The sequence below is a fragment of the Opisthocomus hoazin genome, chromosome 16 (genome assembly GCF_030867145.1).
Source record: "Opisthocomus hoazin isolate bOpiHoa1 chromosome 16, bOpiHoa1.hap1, whole genome shotgun sequence".
In the NCBI taxonomy this organism is placed as follows: Eukaryota; Metazoa; Chordata; class Aves; order Opisthocomiformes; family Opisthocomidae; genus Opisthocomus; species Opisthocomus hoazin.
The window spans coordinates 14,914,972-14,934,677 of record NC_134429.1 but is presented as its reverse complement, the minus strand read 5'-3'; the positions used below and the strand labels follow the sequence as shown (position 1 = coordinate 14,934,677).

General features: G+C 47.9%; 1 protein-coding gene across 4 annotated transcripts in view; it reads left to right on the top strand.

Moving 5' to 3' along the window:
* Positions 1-19,453, top strand: part of PAX7 (paired box 7) — a 102,766-nt gene extending 83,313 nt beyond the window's left edge. For 3 of the 4 annotated variants that reach the window (XM_075437242.1, XM_075437240.1, XM_075437241.1), the window contains exons 8-9: positions 14,676-14,922; positions 18,957-19,453. In XM_075437242.1, the coding sequence (XP_075293357.1) occupies positions 14,676-14,922; positions 18,957-19,072 (363 nt within the window). In that variant the 3' untranslated portion in view covers positions 19,073-19,453. Of the gene's footprint in view, positions 1-7,601; positions 7,668-14,675; positions 14,923-18,956 lie in introns of all 4 variants that reach the window. The other variant, XM_075437239.1, reaches the window with a different exon arrangement.
* The last annotated feature ends 253 nt before the right edge of the window (positions 19,454-19,706 follow it).

Here is a 19,706-nt window from a genome sequence, read left to right as displayed (position 1 = left end):
TACATGTAATTATTGCTATGAGGTGCAGATATTAACACTGTCAAGAGCAATTTGCCCTGACATTTTTCACTTGCTCTGTTCCCTGACGTTTTGAGTTTGGTGGGATTTTTTTTTCTCTCTCTCTCTCTTTCTTTTCATCGCACTGCTTCAGTTTTGGCAGCGCAGGGACCAGGCTTTTTAATCCAGCGCCCTTCGCAACTCATTAAACTTTGAAATTTAATTTTGTCCGGAGAGGAGCCGGGGCGCAGGGAGCGTCTCCCACCCCCCTCTCCCCACGCTCTCGCACCCGCCACCCATCTACAGCAGTTCAAGCATTTCCACTCTAAACAAACCAAATTTACCGGTTGCCGCGTTTTCAATTGGAATGCAATCTCCAGCATTAACCTTTGCTTTCGACGCTGCATTTAAAGCACACAGAAAGGTGCCCAAGCGTTTATTAGGGGGAGAGTTTGAAAGTGCATGTAGAGAAAGCAAATGCAGAACAAATATTTTTTTGAACCGGTGCCCAGACCAGCATAGAAATCACAACCCATTTCGAAAGGTGGGTTAGGACTGGTGACTGTGTCCTACTCCTTTAGGTCCCATTTTTTTTCCCTTCACTCCATTTCTGCCTAAACCATCTGATTTCAATAGCTGGTGACACTTTAAATTAAGACTTCCGGCCTACGCTCAAGCCCTGATTTAATGAGACAGTTGTTGTATGTCATCTAATAAATACCAATTGTGCATTAGAACTTATTTGCCAAGCAGAAGCAGTGACGTGACAGGCACAACTCGCCGCAGCCTGCTTTCTTCCTCAGCCAATATGGTGCTTGTAATCATTTAGCATTTGTTTAATACACAATAGAGCATATTCCTCCCCGGCAGAGCTCCACCGCCCAGCAATTCAATCGTATACACCAGGAGGAAAAAGCTCGGTGTCTACAAGAGTCTGAAGGACTGTGCTGGGGTGTGTGTGGGGAGAGAGTATGTTGTGTTTATGGATGGAGTAAATGCTGAGTACTTCTTCAGTGCCTGTGCATGGTGAATTTTGGGAAGGGATTAATTAATAATTCCCGTTCTTTCTTTTTACCAGCAGCACCTTAGGCCCTTTTTCCATTCCTAGAGTTGGACCTGAGCTGGCTCCTACTTTTTTGACTTTGCAGGGGAGTAGATTCAGGAATCTGGTGCCTTCCCCCTCTTTCTTTTTCTTCTGGATTTGTTTTCTTGGGATGGGAGTAGAGAGCGAGCCAAGCCTGAGAGGAGGTGGCCAGTCCCCAGATCTGAAATATCTGGTGTTTTGAGGCATTTGGATTTTGTTTCTTGGTTTTTTTTTCAGAATCTGATGCAGTGGGACATGCTCGTTGACTGCAGCACTTCTGTGTCACTGCAGCACAAATAAATAGCAATAGGAATGGCTTCAGTTATAAATTAACAAGTCCTGTCGTGTGTCTGTAACATGCTCACTCTGCAGCGGAAAGGATAACTGAGACCACTACGGGCATGGGAATGGGCTGCTGGGACAGTCTGGAAAGAGCAGAATGGTTTCATTTCATTCAAGACTCTCTGGAGAGTTTATTTTTCTTTCTGTTTATAAACAAAGGGACAAAAATGTTGCAACTGGATATTTTATTTTCAATATCTTTTTGTTACAAATTGCAGTGTTTTACTTCATTTTCATCTTTTGATCAAAAGTTTGTGTTTGTACTTGCATCCCTCACCCATTTCCTTTCCATTTCCATTTACGCTATTTGAAAGGCTTTCTTTCATCTAAAAGAAAATGTTGTTTATCTTTTTCATAGCGTTTATTCATCACCTGTCGACCCTTTCTAAACCTTTTATAGAGGGACCTGTAATATAATGCAGAAACTTAGTAGTATTTTCATTACTGCAAGCTGCGTGTTTAAATATGATCAGAGCCCAGCATGGAAACTCAATGCTTTCTATTCTTAGCTCTTTCTCCCCATGCCTCTCTACCCATCACCTTTTTCATGTGTGGCAGTGAAATGGAGATGATAAAACTGTTCCCGTCTTTGTAAGATGTTCTCTTATGTTCCAGGGAAAGGCCTATAGGTAAACTAAACAGCATCATATGGCACTAATGTTTTGAAGTTCCCCTCATTTCTGTGCTCAACTTATTACAAGCTTGTCTGGAATGAGGACATCAACCTTGGCTTTGGGATGTTCAAATTCCTGCTCCCCCATAAACTTCTGCGCCGTCTCGAGTTTTAGCCTTTATTGGGCTCGTTTTTCCACTTGTAAGGTGAGAGGTGGCAGCTCTGCTCTACTTAGTGCTGATGATAAATACATTAAAGCAGGTCACAAGAAATCTTTGAAGAAAGAATAATATTGGAGAAGTAAGACACATTTTTATGCAGGTGTGACTTTGGGTAGCACATGCTCTTGCTGGAGTTCAGGGGGTCGGCTCCGTGGTAAGAAAGCTCCAAACTCCTGGGCCTTTTTGTGTGGACAGCAGGTCTTCCTCTCCACATAATGACCAGGGGAGAATTAATCAGATGAGGGCTTTATTACCAGTGACCCAAATGCACCCATAAAGCTCAGGCACCAGCTGGTACATACATTAACTCCAGTTTTGCTTAATCTTGCGCTTTTTAAGACAGTCTCATAGTGGGGCAGGGATGGGAGGAGACAGGGCACACAGATATTCTGAGGATCTCTTAGGTGCGAACAGTGACACTGTGATCTGAACCCAGGGCAAGGCTTAGGGCAAGTAAGACCCAGGCAGTGGTATTGTTTTGGGGCTTCAGTCTTTCAGTTTGCCCGTGGCCTCAGCCCTGCATCCTTCCATGTGCAGCACCCCTTCCCCAGGGTCCCCAACTTTCTGCCGAGGTCCTGGTTCCTCTCTAAGCTGGTGGATGCAAACCAAATGGAGGAGATCTGTGCCCAGGGCTGCTGATCTGTGCACTAAGCTTTTCCCCCAGCAGTCGTGACCGGCGGTACCGGGCTGCAGCGGGAGCGGGGAGCGCGGGAGATAACCACTGATGTTGTCAACGCTGCCGGGACTTAACGTATTGTGAGATATGGCAGCTTGTTTGCACGGGTGTTAACCAGCCTCTCCTGTTCCCTTCTTGTCACTGCCCAGTCCCTGCCACAGCCAATCTGTGTCCTAATCTCCATCAATTAACAAGAAACACTTTCGCCCCCTCGCTCCCCCCCAATACAGACACCCACCCTGAAGCCTTGGATAAAGAGGAAAGAGCCCCCCCAGCCTCGACCCTCTACCCCTTTACTTTCCACTAACTTAGCGCAACCAATTAGGCATCTGACACCCGTACTGGCTGACAAATTGTTTCTGTCATCTGCTTTCTGTCTTTCATTAAACGAGAGGCGGAGGGGGGAACTGAGACGGGAGGGGGGGCTGGGAGATGTGATCTCCCATGCTTAGCGAGGCCAGATACATTAATTACAAAACGGCCATTTGCAGCATGAAAATGCATTAATTAAATTTATGCAATCATTATCTTTAAATAGTCATATCTTTAAAATAATCAGCCCTTCCTGCGTCTTCCCTCTCCTCCGCTAAGTATCTCTAATCCCTTTTCCACCATTTATCTCTGGATCAGCGGTGGCTTGTATGCTTTTAAACTTCTGCATGCAGGAGATGCCTTAAAAACTCTGCTTGAGTAGTACAAGGGTGTGATACCTTCACTCTTGCCCTTGGCCTTGCAGCAAGGAGGACAGGCGAGGGGCACAACTCTACTCAGCAAGTTAGAGGATGTGCCATTTTTGGGGGACTTCCGATGAAGACGTTTCATAAAGGAGACCTTGTAGCTCAGCCAGGAGTTGTGGGGTTAATGTATAAAGTTATTTGCTTGCATTTGTACAGGAGAGCAAGCTATGTGCTGGTTTACATACCCACTTAGTAAATGTATTGCTGTTTTCATTTGGAAGAGTTTAATTTCAATGAGGTAAGACCCTTCCCTTTGGCACAGACATAGCTTTGCCAGCAGACATCTGCCTTTCGTCAGTATATCTTTTTCTTCTTAAAAATTACTTAGTTCAAGGCAGTAAATGATGTTCATAAGAAAAGCAAGCTTTTAAAAATAGACATCTCGCTACTCTGATGCTCGAGATCCCTTCTTGGTGGCTTCATATTATAATTCTAAAAAATATTTTATTTTGCAGTGCCTTCAGACGTAGCCAAAATCAAACTGTGCTAGACAAATAAGAAGGAAGCGCAGTTAATGATGTGTTAGCCCAGGAACTTCTACTTTTATACTTTTCTGTTTTTATTGTTCAAAAACTTTACCTTCTTGTGATGGTTACTCAAATAATCATTGCAAACTTATCAAGGCTTGTGCTGCTCCTCGGCAGGCCCCAGGTGCAGGAGTGCCAAAGTACCCAGGGAAGAATTAATCTCATTCCCTGCTTAAGTAAGCACCTATAACACCACAGGAAAGCTCCAGTCCAAATAGCTTTTAAAGAGCTGGAGGATTCAAAGATGGATACTTATCTAAACTCAAATCCTTTAGGGGTTTCTTATCACTTCTGGTTAAAGATTTTGTTCTGCTCTTTGTGTGTCTGCATCGTTTTTAATAAGTCCTACATGTTTTTTTTCCCCTATCAGTAATGCCTAGTGGGCCAATGTCCAATTAAATGGGAGCCGACGCAGTGGTATTTGGATCCAAGCCTCATTTATTCAGCTATCATCGCGAGTTTGGGATAAAGACCAGGCAAAATTTGGGGGAGGATTTGATGGTGGCCAAATCCTGCCAGATTTCTGTCATCTGAGGGGCAGAAATGAGCTCTGGGGTTTCGGAAACGGAAGCAGACAGTAGCTTGTCCTGCACCGGAAAGTCCTCTCGACAGTCCAGGTGTCCCCAGCCTCCTCTCCAAGAAGTGCATCATGAATCTAGAAGCTGTTTAGATCCAGCACAGCATGAACTTAGTGTAAAGGTGATTACAAACAATGAATACAAGGGGCTTGTTTTTCCCTAGACCATCTCTGAGAACAGACATTTCTGGGGAGAAAGGAAAAGCCTGGCTATAGAGCAAAAGAGGGAAAGGGGTTGTTGAGCTAGAACATCTTAGCGGTGAGGGTAATGCTCTATTAAAGCCAGTATTTTCAACAAGGATCCCCACTTTCTTCTCTTTTCTCCTATTTGTTTACACTAATGCCTCCACACCCGTGGACGCCGCACCTTGGTGGATGCAGCAACATTATTCCCGAGTTCAGATCCTGTGAGGGTTTTGGGGTTCACATTTGGCAAAAGTAAGCGGCTCCCTGTCTGGGAAATACCACAGTGCTCCCTAGCAGCAGAGAGAAGTCCGAAGGAAGAGCACATGGCATTATGTAAGGCTGTAAAAGGCATTTCCTTGGGTTCAGGAGCTGCAGTTTTCCAGTGGGTGAGGGAAAAAAAGGTCCTGGCTTTAAAAATCCATCCCAGTTGTAGCCTCAGAAGATCCACACTGAGCTGAGGCACTCCCAGACAGGACCGGAGGCTGGGTTGTTCATTCATTAGGGTGAGCTGAAAAAAGAAACCCTCACCTTAAAAAATGCACCAAGCGCCACCCCGGGAAAGCAGGGAACTGAGAGAGCAAGCAAACAAGCAGCGGAGGAGCTGGCAATAGAAAGCGCTTCTGATTTTCTCTTTCTTCCATTCTTTTGCCAGCTTGAGTTATTAAGCGTTCGGTGTGAGCCTAGCTAGCTCTGCACTTGCTGAACTTATCAGGGTTATTTCATCTCCCCATGACCTCTCCGTATTTACGATGGGAACCCTGGAGGCATTGGCTTTGCTTAACTGGTGTATCTTACACTGAGTTAAGCTGGACCTTAACTGATTACAGCCCTTGATTGATCAGAGAAAGAGGGAGGGGAAGAGCAAGAGGAGTCCTAGAGCAGATACGCAGGACTATCAGTGCAGCGAGCAGCTTCGCCTGGGGCTGGGATATGCCACTCGGGGGATTCTTTGTAGTGCAGCTCCTTTCACATTTATAGAGGCTCCCCTCTACTCTCCAAAAAGAGAGAGAAAAGCAGTCGAGGGGGGGCATGGAGTGGACTCAAAGGATCTCAGGAAATCTTGTTTCGAAGCAGTAAGTCAGCACCCGCACTCCATTACCAGTGTCCGTGGGGGGTTGTGATAGTGAGCGAGCACAGAGCAGCTTAGCTGAGAAATGGGAAAAAAAATAATAAAATGAGGGAGAGAAATGGAAAGGGAGGAGGGGAAGAGGAGACCTTTCTGTGAATTTTGGTTTGTCTTTGTTAGTCTCTGCTGGTGTGGGGCTGCTAAAGAGAGGAATGACAGAAGTTTCTAAAGCAGTTTTAATTTGCTGGGACTTTGCTGTGCTGCGTGATCTCCCCAGCTTGCTATTATTCACACCAGGCAGGTGCACAGCAATAGATTTAGGGCTGATTTAGCAGGAAACCTTTGTGTGTGTTTGTTTATTTCTTGGTATTTTGAATCTCTTGCCGAGCCCTTTTCATTCCCTGCCTGCCATCAGCATGTCTGAGCTTACCCAAGAATGGATGAGTAAGTGCAGAGTAAAAAATTCAGGTGATCACCGATCCATCCTATTTCCAAAGCCAAACCTAACCTGACTCCTTCTGCCAGTTTGGAAATGTTTAGAAATTGCAGTTTTCCATGATTGTGCCTTTCTGCTTTCTCCTCCCAGATGATTTTGTGAGTTCCAAAATGCCACAAGCAAGATTCATCTTCCTGCAATTAATACCCTGTGTAAGGTTGCCCAGAGATGCTCTGTATCTCAACAAAGGGATTTTTCGATGGAAACTTTCCTTTCCAGTGTATTCACTTGGCCTTCGCAGAGAAACGTACTCATGGGGAAAACAGCATCAGGGTAGAGTTTGCTTGTGGTGGCTTCTGTTAATGCAGTCTAGCGGCTGGAAATAAGGAGGACAGGGTGGCTTGGTTTGCCAACCAGCATATTTGGGAAGCATTGGTCTTCTTTTGGTTGTTCTATATAAAGTGTCATAGCAATTGCAATTTAATCAGGAAAAAGACTTCATGCTTAAGTAACACAAGGTGAATAATGATGTTGATGGTTAGTAAAGCACAAACTGCCCGTTTTCGGAGGGGACATACTCGGCAGTGCATGAAAATCAGACCCTTCAACAGTTTCAACATGGCAAGGCACTAGTTAGCCTTTTGGCTGGAGTGTCTCCCGTTTCTGGAAGGGGTGAGTCCATGTCTTTTGATTTTGCTTGTTAGTGAAATTGATGCCTGTAGAACTGGGATCCCCCGTTTACCTTAAACAGCCCCTGCTAGCATGGCATGCCTTTTTGTTTCCTCTCTGGTTATCCAGACTACTAAAAGCATTGCCATCTGCTTTTATCTAAGTGATAGTGGAGTTTGGTGCCCTAACACCAGGGGTAGTGGCACGTGTTTCTAGATCAAGCAGTTTTTAATGCAGTTCCGATTCACAGTGATGCCTCCCCTCACTTCCCTCCAAATTACGGATTTATAACCCCATGGTGCTTCTGATTTCCTTACGATATTTCCATTGCAAGAAGAGCCCACTCCTCTTTCCCATACCATCAAGACTTAAGCAATTTCTTTTATCCTTATAGCTAAGACCTTCCCATTCTTTTGTATAGCTTAGAAACTTTTCTTTAGACCTTCTCCATAATTTGTACATCTCTACAGAAGCAGGGTGCCCAAAACAAGATGCAGTGCTCCAGGTGGAACCTCACCATAGCCTTGAACAATCAGGTAATAACTTCCCATCGCCTTTTTTTCTAATCCTCCCCTTGTGCAGCCTGCATTGGTCTGCTTTGCTGCAGCTCACCATTGCATCCCCAGCTCCATCCCATCCCCAGCATCTCCCCAAGCCCTCTCCATCATGAGTGTGTGGCAGTTTTTCATCCGTCAAGTGAACAGGGCCATTTTAGGACACAAATGCTCATCTCCATTTCACCTGCTGTGTCCTAGACTGCTCCTCTATGGTACTGAAACGTCATTCAGATGTTTTCAGTCACTGAAAGGCATTGATGATATTTCTGGGTTTATTGTTCACTGCCAGACTGTACCACTGTTCAAGCACAGGCCCACAGTAGCTGTTTCTGAGCACTTTGAAGGGATCTGGTATGATCTGTCCCATACACACCAGAAAGGATTCAGGCACGCTGTGTTCTGTTCCCGGCTCTACTTCTGACACACTTCACATGGCCTTTGGAAAGGCATTTCCATGGCCTCCACATATTTTCCAACAGAGTGGGGAAGGTCAGGAAGATGAGATGTTACCACTATACAGCAGCAGCCACCTCGGCCCTGGAGCCCTTCCGTAGCAGGAAGGACTTGTGAGATTGTGTTAGCTCATGTTCATAACACTGGTCTCTCTAGCACTAGTAACGTGCTGATGGATGGATTATAAATACCTGGCTAGAGGAGGCAGTGGAGCTTCAGGTTGCGTAACTTTAACCCACAACAAAGTAGAAGTAGAGAGTAAAGTCACCTGCTCACTTATGCCAGCGTGAATCAGAACTGTGCTTAAAGTCAGTGAAGTTACTCTCAAGGAAGGCTAATGTGAAGTTTGCTCCCCGAGCTCCAAAATTCAGTTGGAAGTGACATTAGATGTGAGGGACTGCAATTACCCAGATCAGACATTTTCTAGGTGCAAGAAGTGTGAAGTATTTTCCTGATCCTCGGCCTGATGGCAAAATCAAATTTAATGGGTGTGCTTTGTGGATTGGTTTGGCATATTGGGGTACAACTCGGCTGGGTCTAGTGACTTAGAAAATATTCAAAATTAATTGCTTGGTTTTGTGAGTGCAGTGTTAGTGATTGCTACATAAGTCATTTTAGTCCTACCTAGGGGCATATTTGCATATATTTATCCTCCTTTCAAGTGAAGATCGTTGGTAAAACTATATATATCTCCTCCCAACTCTTTCTTCAGCATTCGGTAGTCCTACAGTCACCTTTTCATTTTGTTTCCATTTAATGTATGTATGTAATAATCGACTCTTCCCACCAAGTGAAAATGAATCCACAGAGATCAAAAAGCATTAATATGAGGAAGGGTTGCCTTCTGCATGAGAGAAGGCAAATATTAGCTGAACCGGCTGCAGAATGAAGATGGGAAAGATTAAGCTGGGTCCCCACCAAGTAGCTAAGAACAGTCTTGGAGGACAGAGCGTGACCTACCCAGAGCAGAAGCTGAATCAGCCACAAATGGCAGGGAGACCAAGCCCTCAGAGAGGAACTCAGAGCGTGTTATCTTGGTCCCTGCCATTAGTAAAACCGTTAAGGTCCAGTATGCTTCCCAGCATGACCATCAGGGCCCTGTCAGACTTCCCATTCCCTGGGAAGTGGTGTAAATGTTGACACCACGGAAGCTGAAACAGAGAGACATGTCAGCCTAGAAACAGACTCTTCACAACAGAGAATTTCCTAGTGCTTTTTACCTGCTGCAGTATCAAATATTCCAGCTGAACACCCTTCCAGCCTTTCCCAAAGAGAGAGGATTTCTCCCCATTCCTAGGAAAGCAGTACCACAGCTTCAGAAATGCTACCCACCGCCAGGAGACCCTTCATCTGCTTTTCCTCTTTCCTTTTCTGCCTGGTATCCAGTTTGCATTCGTTTGGGACCACCCGGCAGCTTCTCTGGAGTTAACACCCTTCAGCTAGTTGCAGATCATTACGTCTTCTCTTTATTCAGAACTTAGCCAGGCTCAGCAGTTTCTAAATGCAGCATTTTTCTAAGGCAGCCTCTGATTTTGGACGCTTTGCGCTGTGTCAAATCGGGTGCCCAGAAATGGAGACACTGCAGAATCAGGGGTCACTCTGGAAAATGCTGTCCGCAGGCTCCTGCCTCCCCATCGTTTTGTTTGCTTGGGTTTGAGCTCCTTCCCGCAACCCGGTGTCCTCCTGGTCATGGGGCAGTGCGGCATCACGGGGCGTAGACACAGAGCCTGCTGTGTCCAGGGCCTGATGTCTTTATTGGCTGGGTATCTCAGCAAGCCTACAGCAAACTGATAGTGCAGGGCAGGAGGTGTAGGGACTCCGAGGACGTATAGCCTGCCTGGCATGAACTGGGCAGCCCTGGTATCTCCCGTAGAGCTCCTGACTGCAGAGACCAGCGAGGTGCAGCAGCCAGGTCTGCGGGGGCAAGGTTTGGTCGTGAAACTTATCTGCGACCCTCCGCGACGCGCTCACACCCTGCTCTATCTAAGCGATATCTCTCCCTATCACTTGTCTGCCCCTTGAGCCCCTCCTGCCCCCCCAAAGCACCCAACTGTCCCCCCCAACCCTCAAATCTGAAGGCCTGATTGCACAGATTGAGGGCCCTAATTGCACTTCCCTTTCCAAAGCCGCATTCGTTTATCATAAAGGGTGCACATTTCCCCTGCTACAGTTTCCATGGCCGGAGGCCCTGAGGGCCAGCTCAGAAATGGAGGGAATTAATTACATTTTTTTAACTCCCCTTCTTTTAAAGTATGGGAGAGAGTGATGAAACGTCCCGGGGGGGTAACAGGGGGGAGCCGCAGAGATGAGGGTGGTGAGGGAGGCAGCAGCAGGAGGCGACGGGGGGGCTGGCACTTTCATCCAGGAGGGGCTTTGTGCATTAACCTTGGTCTCCCCAACACATCAAGACCCCTGCCCCCCTCTCCCCCATGACAAATGACCTCCGGAAAGGGCAGAAACAAGGCCGAAGGCTCCTAGCACCGTGGCTGTTATTGACTTACCCCGAAGTGCAAGCCCACGCCACGCCTGTGACTGATTCCCAGCAAAGGGAAAGGAGATGGGGAAAGGGAGAGAGACAACTGATGAGAGGGAGGGGAAAGGGAAGGCTGTCAGTCACTGTGATGGACAGGTAGCAGATTTCCCTCCAGATAAAACCTTACAGATGTGAAGTGGGTATTGATTTTTAGTTAGTGATGATAATGCACCAAGAACTAATAAATTATAAGAAAGCAAGGTCAAAAAGAAAAGGTAAAAGGACTTTGCATTCTTGAGGAGGGGATTTCTCCAGATGCCCCAGACTTTCCTAAGTTCAAAAGTTGCCTGGAAAATGAGTTTATCCAGCTGAAACAAGAGTCAGATAAGGCAGGCCTGCCGAGGCTGGAGGGCTCGTGTAGGGTTATGCATGCTGGGTGGCTGCCTGGCGAAGAGGGAATAGAAACCTCCGGTTCACTTTTGTTATTTCTGACACCTTCGTGTCCTGGGGTGGGGAAGATTGGATGCTGGCCTCTGATAAACCTGTGCAAACACCCTCAGAGGGGAGCCCAGGCCCACATTTCTCTCAGCGTGCCTGGAAAAGGCGGATGCTTCCCACGATCATCGTTGCTGGAGAGGGAACAGAGACCTTAGGGACTCCTGGTTCGTTTGAGCCCCACAGCCTGTATCTGGGTTCATCCGCAGCGCTCAGCCACCCTGCCACCATGGGGCCATCCAGCAGGGATGTGCATCTCGTAGCCACCTTCCAGCATCCCCCCTCTCCAACCTCCGTGCAGTTATGTATCCGTTCACTACCCGGGCTTCGTCATGATGAAGTATTGGCATCCTCTTGTTTCACTATGGATTTCCAGAGGGAAATTCAGCCCATCTTTTTCACAAAGGGGTCTTAGGATGGGATGAATTGTCCTTCAGAAGTGTCAGTCTCTCTGTAGAGGGATTCTAGAGGATTAGCAGAGACTAGAAACTTAACTTCACATGGCTAAGGTTAGTTGAGCCGAGTCCTGGCTTAAGTGACTTGCACAAGCCCTTGTGAGTCAGTAGCAGAGCTGGGATTAGAAATCAGTCCTGATTTTGACTGATTAAAGCCAATTACTGTCTTTAGTAGGATTTGTGCAAGTGTCTTCACTGGTCTCAGCTCCTCTGAATTTGAAGAGCGTGAATCTGGGTTTCATTTACCAGCGTTGCTTTACATCCCCTTTTCTTTTTGGAAGGGCCTTAGCGGAAGTGTTAATATGACTTCTGCTTGCTTTAAGAGCCTTTTACTTTCTCTAAGTAATATAAAGCAGCTGACTCTTTTGGGGAGATGGCCAGGAGGGAGAGCACTCGAAAACCCTCTGGTCTGTGAGTGGTTCCGGTTGCCCTTCATTTTCTAGCGCACGATCTCTTTTCTGGAGCCGCGGGGCTCGGGGAGCGGGCGGCACATCCGCAGCCGGGCAGCACTGCCGGACCTGGACAGCTCGGGAAGGGAGAGGCCAGGCGCTCCGGGCTGGAGCTTTCCAAAAAAGAACTCGGAATTCATACCGCTGTGTTTTCGCGCATGCAAGAAAGATGTTTGTTATTTTAAACATCTGATTCAGCTTGCGAATGAAATTCAATCAGAGGATCACACACAGAATCACAGAAGACCTGTGTAGGAAAGCAGCCTGACTGCCTGTCTGCTCCCAGGCGGAGAGGGGCTCTGCGGCAGAGACAATACACGGACAATAATGTCTCGTGGCTGCTGTACATGCGAGTGTCCTGGATACCCATCAGGACAAAGAGGTGCAGGGTATAACACCTAAGGCGATGCTGAAGCTATGTGGTCTGTCTGCAGCCGGCGGGATCAAGGGGCAGAGAAGGAGGATTCGTAGCTGAGCCAGATCAAAGTTCGTGACCCAGCTTAGTGGAAGGTTACAAGTAACTTTGCAGCTGGAAAACCTACCTTCAGGCTGCACTCCCGTGATTTCGCCGCTGCACAAGCCTTGAGGCAGAGAGGTTTACGTTACATCCACACAGAAAAGCATGACAGCCCTATTCTCATATTAATCCACTCTGTCTTGCATATTTAAATGCAATTTCCTTTCTTCATCCCCCTGTCTTTCAATCTTTGGGCTGTCATGGGACAGGGAGTTCCATGGGACACATTTTGCACAGCGTTATGACTAAACAACTTCATCTAGGTACCTTGAGGCCTAATTGCTGTGATTAAGAAGCTGTGCCCGGAGGGTCTGGAGAGCTGGAGGTGGTTTAGGCTCTGTCTGGAGTGCCGTCTGCCCCGCGGTGTGGAGACAGCTAAGCTAGGTTTAACTTTTGGGGACCAGTAGCAAACTCTAAGCTCAGTTCAGGCTGAAAACCCTGAAGGAGGAGAGGGTAAATGAACCCTGTCTGAGCTCTATGCTGCTGCTACTGTGCTGCTTTTACTTAGCTTGTTCAAAGCTTGTGCCTATGTCTCTGTGCCACACTGCAGACAAACCCAGTGGTCGGGGTTAGATTGATTTTCCAGGCTTTTTAACTAACCCCCTCGCCAGTACCTCCCCACTGCCTCCCCCTCTGCAGGGGTCCAGCCACCCCTGCTTCTGAATTCCCCTCCCAGACAAATGCCTGGGAAGGACCTCAGGCCAGCTGAGTCGGGAGGTGGCATCACATCAAGAGAAAGCGTCTTTGCAGGACTCCTGAGTCCTTCCGGGGGGAGGAGAAGCTTTAAGAAAGCAAAGGCCAGCGAGTAGCTGGTCATTCAGCCTGAGCCCCCGCTCCGGCAGGAAGGTGAGGGAGGAGGGGATGGGGAAGGTGTCGGGGTGAGCAGGAAGGGGAGACGCCGCTCTATACAGCCCCTCTTGTGTCCTTCCAGAGAATGTATCCTCCGGACAATGGCTCACCAGGCCGCTGGTGGGGGATAAAGGGCTCATTTTACCACTTGCCAGGCTCCAAATATTTCCAATTTGCCACTTTAATTGATGTCAATAAGGTTATGCTAAATTCGGAGATTTTCGGCCGCTCGGCATCTGAGCGCTGGCCTGGCCCCCCGAGGTGACTGGCTGTCCCCTCTCCCCTGCCCTTCCCAGCACAAATACGGCACGGCAGGCCCGCGGCGGCTGCGGAGATCAACCGAGAGGCATCAGGAGTTCCCTTCCTTCCCTTGCCACAGCCCCACTTCTGCAAACTCTTTACACTCCTAACTTGGCAGCCCGGGGGTAATTTTGCTGATTGCAGAAGGCAATTGCATTAAAGCGCTGGCGGGATTGGGGTCCTGGTGTGAAGGCCTGTAGGCAGTGGCTTACCCCAAACTCACCCGCAGGAACAAATCTGGCATTTTTGCTGCAAAAGAAAAAAAATCGTTCATCTGTTTCAGGTCTCAAAGCAGGAAGATCGCTTGTGTGCAAATTTAATTACATTTTCAAACCAAGCACTACACTGAAATGAGCTGAACCAGGACTTGTTATCCTTTAACATTTGCTGGTAAAGAGAACTTTGACATTGCAGTCCCTAAAGCTGAATCTGCATCAAAGCCAGAAAGGGTTTGCGTCTGGTTTGGCCAGGGACCTTTGCAAACCAAGCCCCACTCAGACTTAAAGAAAAGGCCTGTCTGCAGTGTCCCTTCTTGAAAATATGGATTTTCGCTCCCTGTCTTATGTCTCCTCTTTAGTGAGGGCTGTGCATAGGAAGGGAGGGGATGCTAGTTCATGGCAGTGCGTGTCGAGCAGGTTTCTCCCAGGTTTATTCCTTGCTCCAGCATTCATTCTGAACAGCACAGCTAACGTTGTTGAAAGGTCAGCAAAGAAAGAGCAAAGATTGAGTGTGCTGTGAAGCAACTTCTCAGTTATCCCTATTATGGTCTTTCAAATAAAGCGTTAGACACAGAGGAGCCAACTGTGGAGTCTGTCTTGTTATCTGGTGGAAGCAGGCCTTCATCCTCCAGCCTGGCCAAGCCTTCATGGATATTGCATCTTCTACTGTTAGAGCACCATTATGTGTAGGCTGTTTCTCCTTGGTATGCATGAAGGCAGCTGCACACGTAGCCTTTCTCCTCCAGACATTGACGCGTTGTCTCCTGCGTTTCTCCAGGTGATGAGCATCCTGAGCAACCCCAGCGGGGTTCCTCCGCAACCCCAGGCTGACTTCTCCATCTCTCCCCTTCACGGTGGCTTGGACACCACCAACTCCATCTCTGCCAGCTGCAGCCAGCGGAGTGACTCCATCAAGTCCGTGGACAGCCTCCCGACTTCCCAGTCCTACTGTCCTCCCACCTACAGCACCACCAGTTACAGCGTGGACCCCGTGGCTGGCTACCAGTATGGACAGTACGGACAAAGTAAGTGCACTGATTGTATTCCCCCTGCATAGGGAACAGGAGAAGAGAGGGAGGGGGTATAAGAAGATATGGATATTGTATTGGAAGGGATTCCCATGGAAATCTGTCCATCTAGAGAGAAAAAGGGAATCCACTCACCAGGCACAGGTGGAGATAGCTCCACACAGCCTTCCCAACACCCTTGCAGTCCAGTTCAAAAGTCCCAAGTGGAATATTTTCGATAAAACACTTCTATTAGAAAAGGACAACTTCCAGACCTCTCTCCTTCTCCCTCTCCAATTCTTGCTTCTCCAAAAGCCCTACAACATGTTCACCCTGCTCAGCTGAAGGAAAGCTGGTGTTTAATGCCGTCCCTTAGTGATGCAGAACTATACGTGTCACTTGCTCCCCTGCCCTCCGTGAGGTCAGGGCTGGGTCCATGCTCTGAGGTTTTGCTACGAAATACGTTAAGCCAATGCCTGTCAACTGGGCTGTGGTTCTGCGAAAGCTGAAGTGAGACTGGAATTGCAATCCTGAACCTAAACCTCAGACCCGTAAGGCAGAGGGACGCTGGGAGGGTCTGTTGCTCCTCCAGAATGGCTGGGTCACAAAAACACCAGTGAGCCTGGCAAAGGGCTCACCTGCCGGTGTTAAACTAATAATAAGTGTGGTGTTGTGAGGGAGTGATCCGCGGAGGGTTAAAGGTGCATCCTCTTCCTCCGGGAGCGCCCCTGCTTGCCCATAGCTTGTCCTCAGTGACCTTTCCTTCCATTTGGCTGTGGCTTTTTATTCCCCTCTCCGTCACAGCCCTTTAATGTCTTTAACTTCTACAGCTAAATGAGAACCGGCTGTGGCGGCAGACGGGATCAATAGCAGCTTCCCCCCACCCCTCCTTTTTTTGTTTTTCGGGAGTTTGATCTGTGACCCCTTGACCTTCCCCTCGCTTCTGGATGTGAGGCTGGACACACGTGCTATTGATAAAAATCTTAAACAAATTCCAATACCATGTATTTCCAATAAAGATTCCCTTGGGCAAGACGTTAGTCACACCCATGTGTGTAAAAAATAAAATAAGGAGGACGAGCTAAGTTTTCTGAGACAGAGAAACCAGCAAAGGAGAAGGAAAGAGAAAGAAGGGTTTGTCTTGGTTTGTTGCAGGAATTTTTACTTGGGCCTCTCCTTATGCTGATGTAAAACTGCTCACGCAGCCCTATTTATATTATTTGCCCCCCTTTCCTGATTTCTGTCACATGGCTTGTTCTTTTCTGCTAGACACCCATTAAATTTACAAGCCCAGTTTAGGGCCTGCTGGGCTCAGTTTGGAACAGGAATGTTTTCCTGTTAATAGTCACGAGAGTCCGAGCTGCCAGCGGGCCTGTGCCTGGCAGCAAGTCTTGCGTGGTCAGCAGAGTTAGTCCGGACGTGTCCCACGCCCAGAGACAAGCAGGCAGCGAGTCAGGAAGGCATTCTTCCCGCTGGGGCAAGGAAGGTAGGTGAGAAACTGTCACGCACCATCCACAGTGCCGCTGCTTCCCAGCGCTGGGAGCTGGAGTCTCACCCCGCGTGACAGCAAGTCTCACAGCCAGAACCGGTGCTGTGCTGCGTGGCAGATGCGGCACAAACCAACTGTCGCCGTTCTAAGGTGCGATCCACGATAAGCAGCAAATTCCCCCTGTGTGCCTGTATATGTATAGATATTTGTATTTACGGCTCTGCACAGGCAATGTATAAGTCCACTTCACCATAAATCTTTCTTATAATGTGCCCCATTTATAATAATCTCTATGCGAGGAAAACATTTTCATTGGTAATTAGTCCTGTTAGAGCAATCACTTACATGAAGATGACCTTGATATAACAACAATTTTTCTTGTCTTTCTCGGTGGGTGTTGTGTTTAGCAGATACTGCTAATTTCTCCTGCTTTTTAATTCTTCACTGCTGCTTTTCACATGCTGTGTAAGTACTGATCGGTTTGAGGTGACCTCCACAAAATCATTATTTATTGAAGTTCAGTTCAAATCATATGTTTCTTCCTTCTCTGATGTGGAAAATAAATATCAAAACTCTTTTTAGTGAACACTGATATAATAAAAATGGGGGGTTGTTATGGTGGGGGCAGGCTGCTGTGTAGAACAGGGGACATAACCAGGACTTGTAAATAAGAGCTCTGTAGCTTCGATAGGCTTCGGACCTCGCCTGCGGAGTGTCTCTCTCTCCCCACTTCTCTCCTCCTTATTCTCTGTTTTAGAAACACAAAACCAGACACGCTTTCTCTTTGCCATAAGCAAATAAACACCCAGAGTACTTTCGGTAAGTTTCTGGTTTTATTTTGGCTTCCACTGTGTTAAAGCAACAAACCATGTCTTTGACTTCTGGCCTGGGATACGCTGGTGCCTTTAAACTCTTCCCACTGGCACAAAAAGCAGTACTGGGAGTTTAGCATGGGTTTTTTAGAAGGATGAGATTGCCATCAAATTTCCATTTTGCTGGGTACTGCCCAGAGCAGGATAACTGGCTCCGACCGTTCACCTCCCTCCTTTCCCAAGCACCCCCCTGAAGTCACCTAGAGCGCGGGTGCTGAGAGCAACAGAGGCATAACAACACACCCACACAGCGTGTCTGAGGAGCCAATTTCCTCTTTACCCACAGCCTCTCAAAGACATTATTTAATGTGGTTACCTGAAATATCAGGGGACCAAGCTGATAAGGTCTGGACGAGAGCCATAGCTTGGGGTCTAATCCTATGTACACCCCCTTGAAGCTAGAGCCACCGTAATAGAACGTCACAGAGCCCAATGCTCGCGTTGAGCTGCTCCAGGATCCCAGTCCCTGAGGAGCACCGGCCAGCGTGCCCGCTCCACTTGCCTAACTTGGCTGCTTTCAGACTCTGCCGCCTGCAGAAGCCGTGCTCCCCAGCAGGCCTCGCTTCGGCCCTGGATAACTCGCCCTGTGGCGAGCCTGCTCGCTTCCAGCGCGCCAGCCTGCCAGCGCCTGCACAGCCTGTGCTGTCCCAGCCGGTGAGGAGCAGAGATGCCAGATTAATGTGGTCCTTGCGGTTCCCAAAGGCCGGAGCTGTGTTAATGATGCTGGTGATGGAACGCAGAAGCGTGAAGCGAATTCTAATAGATATGACAAGTCTAATAAGAATTTGTGTCTGGAAGGGACCTCCTCTGGGGCAGGAATCTGACAAGATGTTGATGGCTGAAATTTGTTTACTCATTGGCACCGATTGTACATCTCCTGCCAGCTCCTTATTAATCTAATTTGAGACATTAAAGGTAGTGAAAGGGAGAGATTTTGACTGAAGCTCAGCTAATGAGCAATGTCACCATCCTGCCCAGGTCCTCATCCCCCTCAGACCATGGGGCAGTCCGGCGAGCTGGGATACAGGTTCACGCATCGCCTCAAGAGTGGTGGCTGTGTTTCTCACCCAGACGGAGATAAGCAAAGCAGTTTCCCTTAGGAAGGATGGATGAAGGCAGGCAGCAGAGCTCGCAGGGATGAGTCAGCACGCAGCAGATGAGTCAGATTCAAGCCCTGTCCAGACTTGGTGAGGTTCCACTGAAATCTCCGGAATCATTTACACCACCGTAACAGAGTACAGGAGTTGGCTTTGCCGCAGTGAGATGATACAGGGAGGCAAGACTGGAAAGCTTATCCTGCTGGCTTGCTACTCAGGCTTGTCTTCAGGCAGCTCCCCCGGAAACACCATTTTCCATGGCAGAAGAAGAATTTTAGCTCTTTTCAGTAGGTTCACGAAGAGATTCGAGGGACTGTAGCAGCACATGCAGAGAGCACTCTACACACCGCAGCAGCGCATAATCCCAGCAGTGTGTGTCCTGTCAGGTGTTTCTGGCAGGACCATCATGTGTTTTCACTCTTTCCTAGGATGCAGCAGGACCCTCGTGTCTGCCAGCCACTGCCTTGGGCATCTCTTCGTAAAAGTCAGGCTGTGGGGTTGTCTGTTACACAGCCTTTGATGCTGAAAGCCTCACTTCCACTAAATGCTAATGTGTTGTTTTCTCACCCTCTTTTTTTTCCCCCTCCTCTTCAGCTGCTGTTGATTATTTGGCCAAGAACGTGAGTCTGTCTACACAGCGTAGGATGAAGCTGGGAGAACATTCAGCCGTTCTGGGCCTCCTACCAGTAGAGACAGGCCAAGCTTACTGAAGAGTCTGTCCGTGCCAACAACCCACTCCAGCAACTTGGTACCACTGGAGAAAAGACCACCAGCCTTCCAGGGATCTACCTGTAACCGGACTCTACTCCTTCCCAATTCTCTTCCATCTCGCACCAACCTGAGCTGCGAAGGAGACAGGAAAGAGGAGGAGGGCTCTCCAAGTATCCAGCTCCTCCCAGAGCACTCTTCTCAGAGGCAAGCCTGGCCTCTGTGACCTGACTCCTCTTGTGGCCAGAGACAACGGGTTGGGTACATTTATTAACCCTGAGTTCACGCCCTCCCTCTAACATACCTGGCCATGGCATCTTGCCCACGCTTAAGGACTTTCCGTTGATCTAGGTAGTTGGCATAGTCAAAGCCAAATTGATCTTTTTTTCTTTGTAAAAAAAGAAATGTCTCATTTTGTTTCCTTTTCTTTCCATTGCTGTAAATTTGGTGAATGTTGTATAGGAAGGAATAACCAAGCTGATCATTAAGGGTGATATAATTGGGACCACAGAAGACCTATGGACCAAATATAAGAAAAAAACAATCCACAAACACAAACAAAACCAGAAAAAACATATATTAAAGTGACAGCCAATTTCCCCACCCCACTCTACCCTTCCGTTCTCACTGATGGCT